The following is a 16,481-nucleotide window of genomic DNA, read 5'->3' on the forward strand; positions in this document are numbered from 1 at the left end:
ACCATGCAACAAAGTGCCTTAGGCTATCAAAATATTGTAATGGAAATATGTTTGATGGGATCGAGTCACACTGTTTTGTCTATCAAACCTACATTGGAAGTAGGTTTTGTTGAAGCAGATGTTTCCTGGTGGGATTATTACATCAAAGAAGTGATGGCATGAGTCATCTGAGGAGTGACCACAGTCTGTCTAGTCACGGAAGTGTTTCATGTGGCCATCATTTATACTGGAGACCACAGACATTTCCTTGTTTGTAAATACATGTGTACTTGAACTCTTATAAACATTGTGTTCTGGTCAGCGTGATAAGGAAAGCTGAGTCACCTACAACACAGCTGTAGTAAGCTTTGGTCATGGTACTTTGTCAGTACCTAGTCTGTTTGTTGTACTTTTACATTTTCAAAATCTCTTCAGAAACGAGGGGTCATCCCAGAAATGTACTGTAAAAAGCTGTCACAGAATTCTGCTACATGTATCTTAGCCATCAAGCATACTGTCGCCATATGGGAAATGTGATTTTTGCTTATGCAGCATGAAGCAATAATCTCTCACTCACTCACTCACTCTTGTTTATATTTCTATATTACTAGTGCAAAGTATTTCAATGCCACATTTAGCTAGGTTATGCAAGAGGAAATGTTGGCTATTGTGGCAGTGTTGTGGCTGTTTGTATTGTGATGCAGGAAGTCATTGTAATACACAATGCTGCCAAGATGTTGTGGCAGGAAGTTGTTGTAGTGTTAACTCGTGCTATCCTATACGCACAGTGCCATCACATGGTTTTCTATAACCATGACAACTACAACTAGGAGCATGTTAGACATCATCAGCATCATTATCAGAATTAGGATATTGTACATTGTGGGAAGTGATGGTGGAGTCCTGGAGTTTTGCTTTAATATTGGAATTTAGGGACTCCTGAAACTTTGATTTGTTTTTGACTTTCATTGTTAATAAGGAGTTTTTTATGTTTTCTTGTATAAAAAGAAGAAAACTATTCTCTGTAAATAAGTGATCCTGAAAATCAATCAGTAGAAGTTCCCTGAGAATGTGTACTTATTCTTGGGCATAATTACTTTCACCAATGAGAATCAGGCATGTTGGAATGGCTAAGAGACTGGTTTTATCGCTGTAGATGCTAGCTTAAGGAAAGTAATGCTATTGGCATTAATTAAACATTTACCTGTCTGCTGGTCACCCTTGTATCACAGGTCATGTATCGATGAAGAGGCTTGGCAATGGAATGGTTTACTGTTATTTGTGTTTGCAGGAACAGTTATGTCAGCATACCATGTACATATCAGTCATGGTGGGTCACAGTGACCCAGTAAATGTATGAGTTTTATGCATGTCACAGACACATAGGGCTGGCTGTGGAAACTCTATTTTGTCTGTGTTAATGTAACCTGTTCCATGATAAAACAGAACAAAACAGCCCTGGTATATCCATTTACTGGTGTCATGGTTATAAAAGGAAATTAGCATTTCACTTTGATGCTTATCTTGTAACTGAAACTGCCATGATGAAGCCAGTTGTGCCAGCATGTAATGTCAGTGATTGAATGTACAATTTGGTAGATGCGTGACTCAATCAGGTTGCAGGATTCCGTTCCATGTAATCCTCTCTATTATCATGTTCTTGGTCGTGTATTAGGCAGGCATGTAACAATGTTACAGACTGTGGTGGAAATTAACTGTCACTTCTCGATCATTTCATTTATTGAAATATTGCAGTTTCAGTGCAGTGAAGTGATCAGAATTTATTACATAGGGGATAAAAAAATTTATAAACACATGCAATTTTACCAGAGAACATTGTTGCTGAACAATGTTGCAACTCATTGTTGACATGCTGTACCCATGATGTACCCATGATGTTATTGGGTCAGTGATGTCATAGGCTTCATTGACTTCACAAGGCTTTGTTCCCTTTTTCCGTTCTACACACACATTCTTGATGTAGCATTTTTGCTATATTTAAATGTTAACATGGAATATTTCAATTCAGCAATAAAATCCTTAATTGATATTTCACATGTTATTGTGAACAATGTAATTTGTAAATAAAATGTTTCAAATTTAGGTTAAAAAAGTCATCCATGTTATGGTCCATACATATGAGTTTCTAAAGACCATTGTTTTGAAGTATTATCACTTAAAAAGTTTTTGTATTTCTTAAACAAAGTAGAAACATTCTAACATTGACAGAAATAATGAGTGACATCTTCCACATCATCACAGACTTCACAGATGGGGGTATCTACACAATTACTTTTGAATAACCATTTTTTGTAAGGAACAATGATGAATCATGTTGGTGCCCTATCATGATCATATAGCTTTTTCATCATGATTTGTACTTAGTGAACCTTTATCATGATTATCAGTGTTTATGGAACTGGTTCCAGGTGTCAAGCTAATATTCTTGTTGGTGTACAGGTGGTCCAGTTATATAAGGTGTCTAAAGTGGTGCAGAGTTACATCAGTTAGTTCCACTATGTACATGGATTTTACCAAAGTAGTAATAGTCTATCATCTGCATCAGTTCACACCTGTCGTGATCTGATTGAAATATTGTCTTGACTTAACTCACTGAATCACTACTTGTCTTGTGTTCCCTACTGATATGGTGTTGAAGACACACTGTCATGGCCCCTAGTGGGAACACGAAAATAGATGTTAGTGTTTTAACTAGCCCCAGTAGATGAAGGTGTGGTGTCTCTAGTCTACAGTTGTGTTTGTTATTTTCAGAGTTGAGAAGTCAGAGGTTTTATCCGAGGAATTCCAGAGTGTTGAGAAGAGAGTTGAAAATGTCAAGACTGTCTCCTCCACCATTGGCAAGAAGCTGTCTTCCACCCTCAAGGCTCAACAAGGAGATGTGGAGAAGAGACTGGTAGGACCAACAGCTGTACTCTATATTCAGATTATCCCAACTTAGCTATGTTAACAGTGAAGCAGCTCAGTTTCCAGAGGACTTGTCTGAATAATGATAACTTATGGCAACCAGTTTTAGTTACATAGGGGACATTGCTTCAGGCAAGTGGATGACTGCCTTGTATTTTCCCTGTATGTACCTATCATATGTCAGTGTTGGAATGTCAAGGGTTTTTGTTTGGTCAAAATGGGGTACCTATAACTCCCTTTATTTCTGACATATGTACACACAAACATACTCCATTGTTTCAGATTGTTTTCAGACTGATTGTTACCCATAATGTCCTGAGGATATTTTTCAAATTTGGTAATGATATAGGAGAATGTCCTATCAAAAGTTTATGAAGCTTGGAAATGTCCTGGTACCATTTGTCTACATAATGCAGCTTCAAGAATGCAACTCAATAAGGATTTGTTGGTCACAATGGCTCTAGTAAGCTGTGCCCTGGTTGATCCTGATGACATACTACTGACTGGGGATGGGTTAGGAGGTTTATAGTGTATTTTGTGATGCACAAGGCCGTATTATGGTATATGTCACAATATATTGTATAACTCTAATTTTTGAATTCATCACCAATCTGATACAATAAGGTATGAATTGACGTTCATAACTGGAACAAAACAAGATGCTGGTACAACATAATGTTTACTCAATAAATACACAGCCATCTTGGGGCCCCGGATGCATGCTGCGGGGCAACGAAGGCATTTGGCAAGAAAATAACATTAAACACATGATAAAAAGCACTATTTGAAATCACCCGATATATTGAGCATGATAAAATGATATTGTGATACGTATCGTGGAAAGAATGAACGTCAATTTACTGATATACCGATGATACCACACACCCTCGCTACTGACCATAGATGTGCCTGCTTGCACACCTTGCAGGCTGTGATGTAGCTGTAGTGTGTTTACTGAAGATTTGAGCATCGTTACTCTCTATTATCAAATGCTTTAGCAATGCTAAGTGTGACAGTTAAGTAAAGGTAAAGCTTGAGCCATATATGTGCATTTCCTGACACATATAACAAATATTATTATATCTTCATATTTTCAGAAAAAGTTGCCCGAAACATCCCTGGGGTACAGTTTGATAGAGGCAGCTGGTATTCTGGGTACAGAGACTCTTCTGGGGTGAGTTGTCCCCCTTGGTGAAGACCATAATGTCTGTAGATACTGACAGTGATCTCTCATATGCTTTTGTTGGATTATCAACAGTAGAAACTAACTCATGTAGAGGTCCTTCAAACATTCATTGCTTTTGATTGATATCTTAGCAACTGTGCTCTTTGTTAAGTTTCAAAAAAGTCACAGTTTTCAGAGGCTGGCATACTTAGAATAGACTATTCCTTGCAGGTCAGTTGAGAATTTCCTTCAGTTTGTCGAAATAAGGTAGCTGTGCTATATTTTCGGAAAATGTCACACCCATCAATGTACATGTAATGCATACCTAAAAATATATTTAACACAGTAGGTCTTCTCCTTATTGATATATAGAGGAAGCATATCAGATACTATTACTGTTGTGTGAAGGAAGTCATTATGTACACAGAGTATAAAAAGCTTGTGTGTTCCATGCTGAGTTTCCTAGAGACTCCTACAGATCATCATCAGGGCAGATTGAAATAAGGATGATCAAACTAGACTTGGGAGACACACAGTAAGACAAGCTTGTTGAGGCCACATTGAATATGGAATAACTCGGTCAACATTCCAGACTGAAATAGCACCATTGGGGTTATATATGGATGCAAATATGAACATAAATGTTTTCAAATAAAGGGGTTTTGTCACGACAGGATTTTGTTCGATGACAGGATTTTGTTGGAAAGGATTAAAATTTTATATTTTTTGTAATGTGAAAAGTTAATAATAGATAAGTGTATTTGTTCTGTCTGTTACCTGAGCCACTATGATGGTCCATGTTGGGATGCTGGCTTAGAATGCTCCCAAGAGTCCTGTGCTGGTTGTAAGAGGTGACTTAATGGATTGGGTGGTTACTGGACTCGGTGACTTGGTTGATTGCCTGTCATCGTACACCGACAACGTGGCTCATTGATTACAATATCATTCACTAGATTGTCTGGTCCAGACTCGATTATTTAGTCCACCATCTTATAGTTGGAATATTGCCAAGTGTGGCATTAAACAACAAACAAACAAACGATCTTAACAATCATCAAACAATGATCTTGTAACACTGTAAAAACACTGTAAAAATGCCCATCACTGAATGCAGTTACATTTGCTAGTCATACTAGTTAACTTGAACATTCAATAACATAATCATTTCAAAAGCGTATTGCAGTATACAGGATACCGGTCATACGGTGCAATCCTAGTCAATCATATGCAAACTGTTGTTAAAAGAGGTATTGTTGTTTCAGCTTGGTCTGTCAAATCTGCGGTGAGTGCCAGAGCAAGTTAGCACGGGAACAACTGCAGTATGAGATCAACGTGGAGAGGGAGGTGCTCACACCCCTACTGGGTGTACAGGAGGTCAGTTTCCTTTTTCTGCTACATCTCTGAAACAGGTGTTTGTACTGTCATGTAGTGCTGTAACAATTCACACAGTATCCCTGTATCATGATACTGTATGCCACAGTATTTCATGCATCGGTACGAAACAAATGTAGCTTTTTAAGTGGAAATGAACTCATACATATCAACAGGGATAGAAATGATCACTTTTAACACAGAGGGTGTGTATGTTTGTTATTTAAGCCATGCTCAGCAATACTCTAGCGGCAGCCTGTAAATAATCATGTCTCCAGTGATTGATGTTATTATGTCCATGTTATTATGTCATGATGAGACAGTGTTAACCACATCACCGAACCTGACTGTATCTGTAAAGCAATTAAATTACTTGTAAATCTTTTCTTCTGTAGGTATGTAAAAATGTCTCCAAGTGTTGACAGTTTGATAGAATCAAGGTTTCTACGCTTGTTTTGGTTTAGTCTCTAAACCATGCAAGGGTTGGTAATAGGGGTGAAACGATACATCAGTGCACCGGTGCATCATACATTTTCATACGGCAATACAATACAAAATACATTTTCTTTTGTATTGATACAAGACGATAGACTTGCAAAATTTATTAAATACTACTCATTTAATTACCCCCTCAATTTTGTTAGTAGAATTTCACAAAATGTGTTTGTACTCCAAGCATTCCAAATTCACTACTTAAAATAGCAGCTAGTTTTTTCTTTAGAACATGCTCCGAAATATTCATAGTTAGGAAGTTTCCACCCAATGTGATGTAAATATGGGTATCGTGATATGTATCGTACCATTACCTGTGTATCGAGATACGTATCGTATCGTAACCTTGCTGTATCCTTTCACCCCCTAGTTGGTAGCTCTGTTTTTCAGCAGTGTTGATGGTGTGGGAAGGATATTATGGTAGTGTAAGATAAGTTTCAACCTATCATGATTACCCTGAAGGACGTTTAGGCTACATAGATCTGAACATAGGAAGTCAGTGATAACATTTATACAACACTGCACACTCACATAAACACCAGCAACACACGGAACATAGAAAAAGTGTTAGGGTGGGTTTGAATGTGTGTTTTACCTTACAAGATGTTTGAGAATATTTTTTTGCAGGATTGTCACAATAGAATATATGGAATTTTCTAGACTATAGAATAGCAAGAAGATTTAAAAACTGACACATCATTAGACTATTATTGTCCTAATAATAATGATCAATAGTCATTTAGTAGGTGATGGCTAATATGTAGTGAATATATTCCATAGAGTATGGACAGAGATAGTTAGCTATTATATTGTTTGTAAGAGAGATTAGTAGGCTTTTTCCAATCTGTTCATGCAGTACCTGAAAGTATGTTCCGGTATTATATTGTAAGCTGTACATGTTTGCATACATGTCATTAACAATTCAACTTGAATAAGGATCCCTGTCAACACCCATGTGGCAATTTTTGTCACAACTTTAAATGTGATATGAATCCATTGTTATTGTTGTTGTTTACATGTTGTCGTCAAACTCTGACAACATAGTATGTTTGTGTAAGGATTGAGTGCACGCCAAGGGCTTTTTGTCCTTCAGCTTTGAGCTTGCATAAGACATGAGCATATAGAAGTTGTAACACCCAACAAGTGCCTTTGTTTGGCCATCTTTGCATCAATCATCGGACATCCACACACGCACACAAACAAACTGGTAACCCAATTCAGTCCTTGTCAAGACTTGGTTGTTCATATAATACATGTATGTACCCTCATACAGACTCAGTGGTGATTTTCACTAATATTCAAAATACAATGTACAGTGATAGAGGGAAAGTTTGGGATATGTGTTTGAGATGTGACTGTTTAGTAATCACAGTTAACATTGATTGTCAGGCAAATAGGATCCGTTTACCCAGGTCCCAGGTCCATTGACAGTAGGAACACAGGAGAGGTTTATCACAAGACATGTTCAATGATTCAGATACTTTACAGGATATGTATTATTATTTTGGACTCAACATTGTTGCATTGAAGAATTCATTTGTATGACGTTATTACAATAATTTCAATTAAGGTTCGATTTCCTACATGGGTGCATAGTGAGAAGCCCATTTGTGGTGTCCCCCGCCATGATACCTGTACAGTATACATAGCACAAGTTTGCCACAGTTATGTACAGTCCTCCATGGTTATAATGCCACCCTGGTTATAATGCCTTATTTCCTGCTGATTTGAAGGTGGCATTATAAACAGGGAGGACTGTATTGTGTTTGTGTACCTGTACAGTATACATAGCACAAGTTTGCCACAGTTATGAAAAGTCCTCCATGGTTATAATGCCACCCTGGTTATAATGCCTTATTTCCTGCTGATTTGAAGGTGGCATTATAAACAGGGAGGACTGTATTGTGTTTGTGTACCTGTACAGTATACATAGCACGAGTATGCCACAGTTATGTACAGTCCTCCATGGTTATAATGCCACCCTGGTTATAATGCCTTATTATCTGCTCCTTGGAAGGTGGCATTATAAACAGGGAGGACTGTATGGTGTATGTGTACCACAATACAGTTGTGTATCCACATCCTTTGATTCTGTTACAGGCGGATATCCCTGCCATTAACAAGGTGCGAAAACAGCTGACCAAGTCCACGCTGGATATGGACTCAGCCAAAAACAGGTACCGGTACTTGACCTTTAACAATCAGCACATCTACAGTCAGGAAATATGGTAGATGGTGTTGACTGATTGAGTAGAGACATTGTGCAAACCATGGTCTTGGTGATATTTTAGATCCTTTTATTATTGCAGTAAATATACTACAATCTTTAAAATGGTAGGCATGGTGAGATAAGTGTATCAGATGAAAATACAACAATAGCATGTCCATGATGACAGGTAAGTATTTCCAGATCATAACTTCTGCATAGGGAGATTATGTAAGCATGGTAACCATCATGGAATGGCATCAACAATTTGACTGACATAACTACAATATGTGAATGATTGATTTTCACAAGGCTTTAATAACCTTAAATTTTAGGAGTTTGAAAACATGTTGCCTATGCAAGCTATATGACGCAGTCTGTATGTAGTCAAGCCCATAAGTATACCAGGAATTGATATGATGAGCAACATTTCACTCCATCGGGGTATGTTGACACACTATCAATCATGTCACCAGGCATAACCACCCAATCCATTGAAGTTACCTATGTTTAGCATAGCTTTACAACATGGTACATAGATGTTGTAGTACATGAATCTAATGGATGTTTTGCCCCTACCTAGGCTGAACGCCGCTGTGCGGCAGTCTCACGTCCCAGGGACAAACATCTCGTCAGCAGCAGCAAAGGCAGACACGATAAAGGATGAGTACGAAGATGCCATGAACAAAGTGGAGCAGGTTAAGGTGAGAGTGAGGAAACAGTTGTGTCCTGTATACGGTTTGCTGTACGATATCAATGGAAACAACCTCATAAACTCTATCATATGCTGATGGTGAAGAAAGAGAGCAGCTGTTGTCATGGTTAAGTTTTGCATTTGAGTTTTATGTATGTACTTTCCCAGGATACAGTTTTGTGCCACCTCGCTTGTAAGATCAATTCCAAAAGAAACTGAAAGTGTGGAACTGGTATATGACAACATTTGAAGAGTTACCTCCCTTATAATAATCAGCTGAGTTAAAGAACTGTACATCCCTTTCAAGAGATACCAGGATGTGAACCCAAAATAAATGCAATTAGGAGTTAAAAACAACTTGTTTCTTCAAAAATATTTAGCTCTCAAAGCAAAAATAGAAATATGTAAATTTATTTTTTATCTCTAAATAATTATCGACTATGGTGGGCATTTAGGTTCTGCCTTTCAGAGATTTGGGATGTAAGTCAAGTCCAGATCATCTCTAATGGAATGTGCATGTTACATGGGATTTGGAAAGAGCCAAGTAGAACTTATTACGATATCATTTTACTGTGAAGAGAGTGTGAAGTTGTTTTGTCATCTTAGGTGTTTTCCACTTAATAAAAGATGAGATTGCAAATGTTCTCAAATAAAAACTGGATGAAGACACAAAATCACCTGATTGGATTTCATTTCATGTCTGAATAGCTTCTGATTAGATTACACAATTCATATTTAAAGGTGATGAAATGATTTGATTTGCCTCCAGAAATTAGTGTAAGAGAACTGTGATAACTTTGGCTGACATTATTTGTCCTTGAAATTTCACCATCCAATTTTCCATGTAACTTGGCCCAAATTGAAGACTCCTGGAGATATGAACTCTTCAGGGACTAAATCTTTAAAGGTCAAAATAACTGTCTATTTGTGATGTTCCTTGAAGTTGAAATGAATATTTACACTATTCTTCTCTGTTACTTCCAGGATTGTCTTGCTATTGAGTTGTCCAACTTTGTTGCCAAGGAAACTGACCACAGTACAAGGCTGCTAGAAGTAAGTCTCAGTGGGAAGTTATGATGCATAATAAACCAAAGTAACTTCACAAATTAATGGGTTTAGTCAAACATATCTGTTTCACATGTTTATTAGTATAGCAACATCAGTTATTACTCTTAACAGACTGTTTGTTTGGGTGTTATTATACATTTTTGACAAGGGTTTCCTTATCTTTTTAGCTTTTACAATCACAAGCAGAGTATCATAAAAAGGCCCTGGAATACATTGAAGAAGTCATACCCAGAATGAAAACATCAATAGGTGAGTAACTTATACTATCTTTCAATGTAATCCTTGCTCAAATCCTTTAATCAGCAGCGACTGAAGGTGAATACCATTAGCTCTAGAAGAACATGTTATGTGCCTACATGTATCTGAGGGTGGACCGGAGGTGACATAAACAGTACCAGAAGTGACATCATTTATATGGATCGGAAGTACTGTCATAATGACGTAATAGAGACAGGAAATGACATCATTTAGACTGGAAGTGACATCACACCCGGTAAATAATGGACCAGAATGACGTCAGAACCTAAATAATGATATCTTAGAAGTTTCTAAAGACTATCATTAAGAATATCAGCAATATAACGATAGTTCAAGAGAAGATGTCACGTATTGTTTGATTGTTATACTGCAAGTCCTTTGAGGTGAAGAGTAGGATAACTCCTCGTAAGGACCTGAAGCCTATACAACTATACAACAGAGTGTTCTAGAGGCAGAAGCCGCTGTTCCCTCTGGTATATTCTGGCAATGATGTTATAGAGGTAGAGGATTATAAGAATTATCAGAACAATACTATTTCTGAGAGTACTACCTTTATTACATCAGATATACACCCTCCCACATCCCCAATCTTCTGTCTCTAGTGATTTATGTTTGAAAAGAACTGAGGATTTCCCCGCCTTTGTACATGGAAGGAGTAGTCCAAAGTGCTATTAAGGTCACAACTAATATGTATAGTTGATAGTGAAGAGGACTTCAGTTGAAAATCTGAAAATTTAGTTTTAGTGTGATTGCAGCTAAAATGCAGGATTAATAGAGGTAGTATTCTTAGAATTACTAAGAATGATAACTATTGTTTGATTTTTCCGATCTGGCTGTTTTCAGATAACTACCCCAACAAGCCAGTGTATGGAACGTCTCTGGTGGAGCACCTGCGTGTGACAGGGAGAGACATTGCTCTTGTGTTCGAGGCCTGCATTGTCACGCTTCTGGAGACAGGCATGGAGGAGGAGGTGAGGCTGATATTACTTTAGAAACTGTAACAGTGATGCAGTTAGGTTGGCTTGAACCACATTTGATTATTTACAGGGCCTGTGATATAGCTGGAATATAGCTGACTGCAGCTTTTTAAAAAATAATAGCATCCATAACTGTTAACTTTTGGGACTACTCTATCTCTGATGAAACAGAGACGAGCACAATGACTTGTTGGCACTCTGTAAGAAACTTCCTCCTCATTTTTAACAGCAGGCATTCCCCTCATTATATGTATGAGATTATGAGATGTCCTAGAGACTGAAGGATGAGCATCTGGGGTAGTGGCTTATATTGAAGACTGTGTTACAGTTAACCTTGGCGACGACCTGTGAAAATCACGGGTAGAATAGGTCTTCAGCAAACCATGCTTGCCGTAAAAAGCGACTATGCTTGTCGTTAGAGGCTACTAATGGGATTGGGTGGTAGGCTTGCTCACTAGGTTGATGCATGTTATCGTATCCCAATTGAGTGGATCGATGCTCATGATATCAATCACTGGATTGTCTGGCCCAGACTTCATTATTTACAGACTGCCGTCATATAGCTGGGATATTGCTGAGTGTGGCGTTAAACAAGAACAAAACAAAAGTTAACCTTGGAGACCACTAGTTTTCATGTTACAGTATCATAAAAAGTTAACTTAATTTGTGGCATTTATTGGTCAGGATTTTTTATTGTGTTAAATGGGGGGGAAATCCTTTGCTTTTAGGTGGATTCATGAAGTTTTGAACCCTCTTTTTGAAACATTGACCTGATTTGTACTTTCTATTTCATTACAGGGCTTATTTAGAATAGCAGGTGCTGCAATTAAGCTTAAAAAATTAAAGGTGAGTTCAACAATCTGCTGTTTGTGGGTTCGAATTCTATATCTGCTCAAATATGATCCTTGGCCTGTCAGCACTGTTATCATTCAATGTAAAGCTAATGGAACTGTGCTGTGTCAATATAGTTCATGCCTTCAGCTTGCAAGACATACCAGTAGAGTTAGACGCTGTTGTCACAAACTCAGATGTGTCCCGACAAACTTTTACCATATTTACCACTATTTTAGCCCATATGTGTCGAAAATTAAAGCACAATTTGAATAAAATTCATATAGATGTGTAAATGTTGATGTAACAAATGCTTCTGTTGAAACACAGCCTAATGTATGCCATAGGAAGCACTCCCCTGTGTCATGTATGCAAGAGGAAGCACTCCCCTGTGTCATGTATGCAAGAGTAAGCACTCCCCTTTGTCATGTAAGCAAGAGTAAGCACTCACCTGTGTCATGTATGCAAGAGGAAGCACTCACCCGTGTCATGTATGCAAGTGGAAGCACTCACCTGTGTCATGTATGCAAGAGGAAGCACTCACCTGTCATGTAAGCAAGAGTAAGCACTCACCTGGGTCATGTAAGCAAGAGTAAGCACTCACCTGTGTTATGTATGCAAGAGTAAGCACTCCCCTGTGTCATGTAAGCAAGAGTAAGCACTCACCTGTGTCATGTAAGCAAGAGTAAGCACTCACCTGTGTTATGTATGCAAGAGTAAGCACTCCCCTGTGTCATGTAAGCAAGAGTAAGCACTCCCCTGTGTCATGTAAGCAAGAGTAAGCACTCCCCTGTTTCATGTAAGCAAGAGGAAGCACTCCCCTGTGTCATGTATGCAAGAGGAAGCACTCACCTGTGTCATGTATGCAAGAGTAAGCACTCCCCTGTGTCATGTAAGCAAGAGTAAGCACTCCCCTGTTTCATGTAAGCAAGAGGAAGCACTCCCCTGTGTCATGTATGCAAGAGGAAGCACTCACCTGTGTCATGTATGCAAGTGGAAGCACTCACCTGTGTCATGTATGCAAGAGGAAGCACTCACCTGTCATGTAAGCAAGAGTAAGCACTCACCTGGGTCATGTAAGCAAGAGTAAGCACTCACCTGTGTTATGTATGCAAGAGTAAGCACTCCCCTGTGTCATGTAAGCAAGAGTAAGCACTCCCCTGTGTCATGTAAGCAAGAGTAAGCACTCCCCTGTTTCATGTAAGCAAGAGTAAGCACTCACCTGTGTTATGTATGCAAGAGTAAGCACTCCCCTGTGTCATGTAAGCAAGAGTAAGCACTCCCCTGTGTCATGTAAGCAAGAGTAAGCACTCACCTGTTTCATGTAAGCAAGAGGAAGCACTCTCCCTTGTCATGTATGCAAGAGGAAGCACTCTCCCTTGTCATGTATGCAAGAGGAAGCACTCACCTGTGTCATGTATGCAAGAAGAAGCACTCACCTGTGTCATGTATGCAAGAGGAAGCACTCACCTGTGTCATGTATGCAACAGGAAGCACTCACCTGTGTCATGTATGCAAGAGGAAGCATTCACCTGTGTCATGTATGCAACAGGAAGCACTCACCTGTGTCATGGATGCAAGAGGAAGCACTGACATCTCTAATGTATGCATGCAACAGGAAGCACTCACATCTCTAATGTATGCACTGACTGTACTTGTTGTTGTTACAGGCTGTGTTTGATGCACATCTCATTGACATGGAGGAGTTTGTTACAGAACCACACGTCATAGCAGGTAAATACATTTGCCTGCCTTTATTTACTGATTACTTTATTTTGTGACTATAACGTCATTCTTGTTTTCAAATTTAGCATGCAGGTGCTAAGAAACATGTTAAGGTTATTTCAAGGTTGTGTTTATGAATCTGAACCCTGAGTTAGAAATAGGCTTAATATATGAATAACTGTTAGGGAGAACAAACTCAGCAATGAACTTGATTAACCCCTGTAGTTCGAATTCAAGGGCAGAATATGTCCCCAGTGTCAGAAGAGAATACTGGTAATGAGGGTCAGATCTACACAATGTGTGGTAGATTGGGTATCATTGCAGGTCAATGGCATGGGTCATTGCTTAGGTTATCAACCACTGGTCTTCCTGGCTTGATTGTTTCCGAGCAGCCTTGATAAAGCTGGAATATAGCTGACAGCAGAGCAAAAGTACATCCACTCACTCACTGTAGGACTTAGATATTTGTTATGTGGCAGACTTTGATGTATTGGTATTCTTCCATGTGTTACACAGGAGCGTTGAAGCAGTACATGCGTGAACTTCCAGAACCACTTCTCACCTACTCTCTGTACACAGACTTCATGCAGGCAGCAACATTGTGAGTTATCTCCCTTCCATTGTATGGATGAAGTGCATCATTTTATTGTTTCTTGTTCATTAGTCAGTGCATGTTATCATCTCTTGTCTGTGTCTATGTGCTCTCCAATGGTAACAAGATGAGTAAGCAATATCTATGTTCCCAGGCCACATGACCAAAGATTACAAGCTCTCTGGACTGTGGTGTCGAAAATGCCAAAGCCGAATTATGACAACTTTAGGTAAGTAGTATAATATATGATTCATTTGTTTGTTGCATAACCTTGAACTCAGATATATTCTAGCTATGTGACAATGGTCTATAAATAATTGAATCTGGACCAGATGTGATTAGTAGGAGCATCATTCCACGTAATTGGGATACAATGACAAGCATCAACCAAGATGGCAAGTCTGACGACCCTATCTGTTAGTTGCCTCTTGTGACAAGCATGAGTGGATGAAGATCAATTCTAAACCCTTCTCTAGGGTATGATGTCTGATTAAGCAGTGTGACATATACAGGGATGTGGACAATCTTTGTTTCCATGATTCAATACTCATTTCCTTGTAAACAAGAGCTAAGATACAAAGTACACAGGAACATTGTGGACACCGAGTGAACCATGGATTTGAATAAGTAGTAAGTGTCATCATGCGTTCACAGACCTGTATCAATGTATTTCACATGCATCACACACATGCCAAGTTTTGAAGACCTGTAAAGATTTTATGATTGATGTCCCAATGTTATTGTCTTGCAGATATTTGGTGAAGTTTCTGGCCAAGTTGGCAGAGAAGAGTGATGTAAACAAGATGACCCCTAGCAACATTGCAATTGTGATAGGCCCCAACCTCTTGTGGTCAGAAGGGGAGAGTGCGTAAGTACCTGCTGCATGCTGCTCATGTGTATCCTATCTGATGAATATAGGGCTGACAGACACATGTATCCTATCTGGTGAATAAAGGGCTGACAGACATGTGTATCCTATCTGATGAATATAGGGCTGGCAGACACGTATATCCTATCTGGTGAATATAGGGCTGACAGACACGTGTATCCTATCTGGTGAATATAGGGCTGACAGACATGTGTATCCTATCTGATGAATATAGGGCTGGCAGACACCTGTATCCTATCTGGTGAATATAGGGCTGACAGACACGTGTATCCTATCTGGTGAATATAGGATTGACAGACACGTATATCCTATCTGGTGAATATAGGGCTGACAGACACGTGTATCCTATCTGGTGAATATAGGATTGACAGACACGTATATCCTATCTGGTGAATATAGGATTGACAGACACGTGTATCCTATCTGGTGAATATAGGGCTGGCAGACACGTATATCCTATCTGGTGAATATAGGGCTGACAGACACGTATATCCTATCTGGTGAATATAGGGCTGACAGACACGTATATCCTAACTGGTGAATATGGGGTTGAGAGATTGCCTTATCCCTGTTCAGACATGCAATACTTTTCTTCTCATGATCTAGTTCAGTCTCCCATTAGGGGCACGGGTGGCACAGTTGTCTTTGTTACTGCAGTACACATAGCAGAACTGTGCCCCAACAGGCAAAAAACCAACAACACCGCCCTCACTATATTTTCAAAAGTCATTGCCTGAGGACCAATTCTTTTATTTTTTTAAGCCTATTAGTTGCCATTTGGTAGTAATTAACAAGACAGACAAATGAAATAGAAACAAACAAATATTATGTGAATTAGATTTTTTAAGATGTTTTTGTATGTGACTTTCAGCCCCAACATGCTGACAACCGGGACGCTGAGTTCTATAATAGAGGCATTTGTGATGCATGCCGACTACTTCTTCCCTGGAGGTATGAGACAGGCTTAACTTATCCGTGTTATATAGTATGTACATTATGAGTCGTATGTCCCGACTTTGTTTGACCTGCCATCATTATAGCTGATAGTAGATGTATAGAGAGGTGCGTATTGTCTGTTTATAATCTTCTCTCTGTTTCTCCAGTCTGCGCAGATTTCTTCAGCACTATATTGTCAGTGGTGTTGTCTTTGGTGGAAATGTTAGTAAACTAGCAATTGAAAATGCAAGTCTTTCTTAATCCCTTATATATATTTAGGTCACAGCTGGATACCTTACATCTGAAATGGAAACAAGTAGATTAATGATTCTATAAATATTTGCCTTTTACCCTTTCTAATATACAGCCAGAT

The 16,481-nt window shown here is 38.8% G+C and overlaps 1 protein-coding gene across 10 annotated transcripts in view; it reads left to right on the forward strand.

Annotated features, from left to right (window-relative positions):
- LOC139467911 (rho GTPase-activating protein 44-like) overlaps positions 1-16,481 on the forward strand; it is a 64,625-nt gene that overhangs the window by 31,366 nt on the left and 16,778 nt on the right. For all 10 annotated transcript variants that reach the window (XM_071249487.1, XM_071249488.1, XM_071249492.1 and 7 more), the window contains 14 exons: positions 2,752-2,893; positions 4,002-4,078; positions 5,332-5,443; positions 8,033-8,109; positions 8,722-8,842; positions 9,817-9,885; positions 10,068-10,149; positions 11,002-11,129; positions 11,934-11,981; positions 13,637-13,700; positions 14,208-14,292; positions 14,438-14,512; positions 15,035-15,151; positions 16,044-16,123. In XM_071249487.1, the coding sequence (XP_071105588.1) occupies positions 2,752-2,893; positions 4,002-4,078; positions 5,332-5,443; positions 8,033-8,109; positions 8,722-8,842; positions 9,817-9,885; positions 10,068-10,149; positions 11,002-11,129; positions 11,934-11,981; positions 13,637-13,700; positions 14,208-14,292; positions 14,438-14,512; positions 15,035-15,151; positions 16,044-16,123 (1,277 nt within the window). The remainder of the gene's footprint in view (positions 1-2,751; positions 2,894-4,001; positions 4,079-5,331; positions 5,444-8,032; positions 8,110-8,721; positions 8,843-9,816; positions 9,886-10,067; positions 10,150-11,001; positions 11,130-11,933; positions 11,982-13,636; positions 13,701-14,207; positions 14,293-14,437; positions 14,513-15,034; positions 15,152-16,043; positions 16,124-16,481) is intronic.

The sequence above is a fragment of the Haliotis cracherodii genome, unplaced genomic scaffold, assembly GCF_022045235.1.
Source record: "Haliotis cracherodii isolate W230 unplaced genomic scaffold, xgHalCrac1.p SCAF_2, whole genome shotgun sequence".
Lineage (NCBI taxonomy): Eukaryota > Metazoa > Mollusca > Gastropoda > Lepetellida > Haliotidae > Haliotis > Haliotis cracherodii.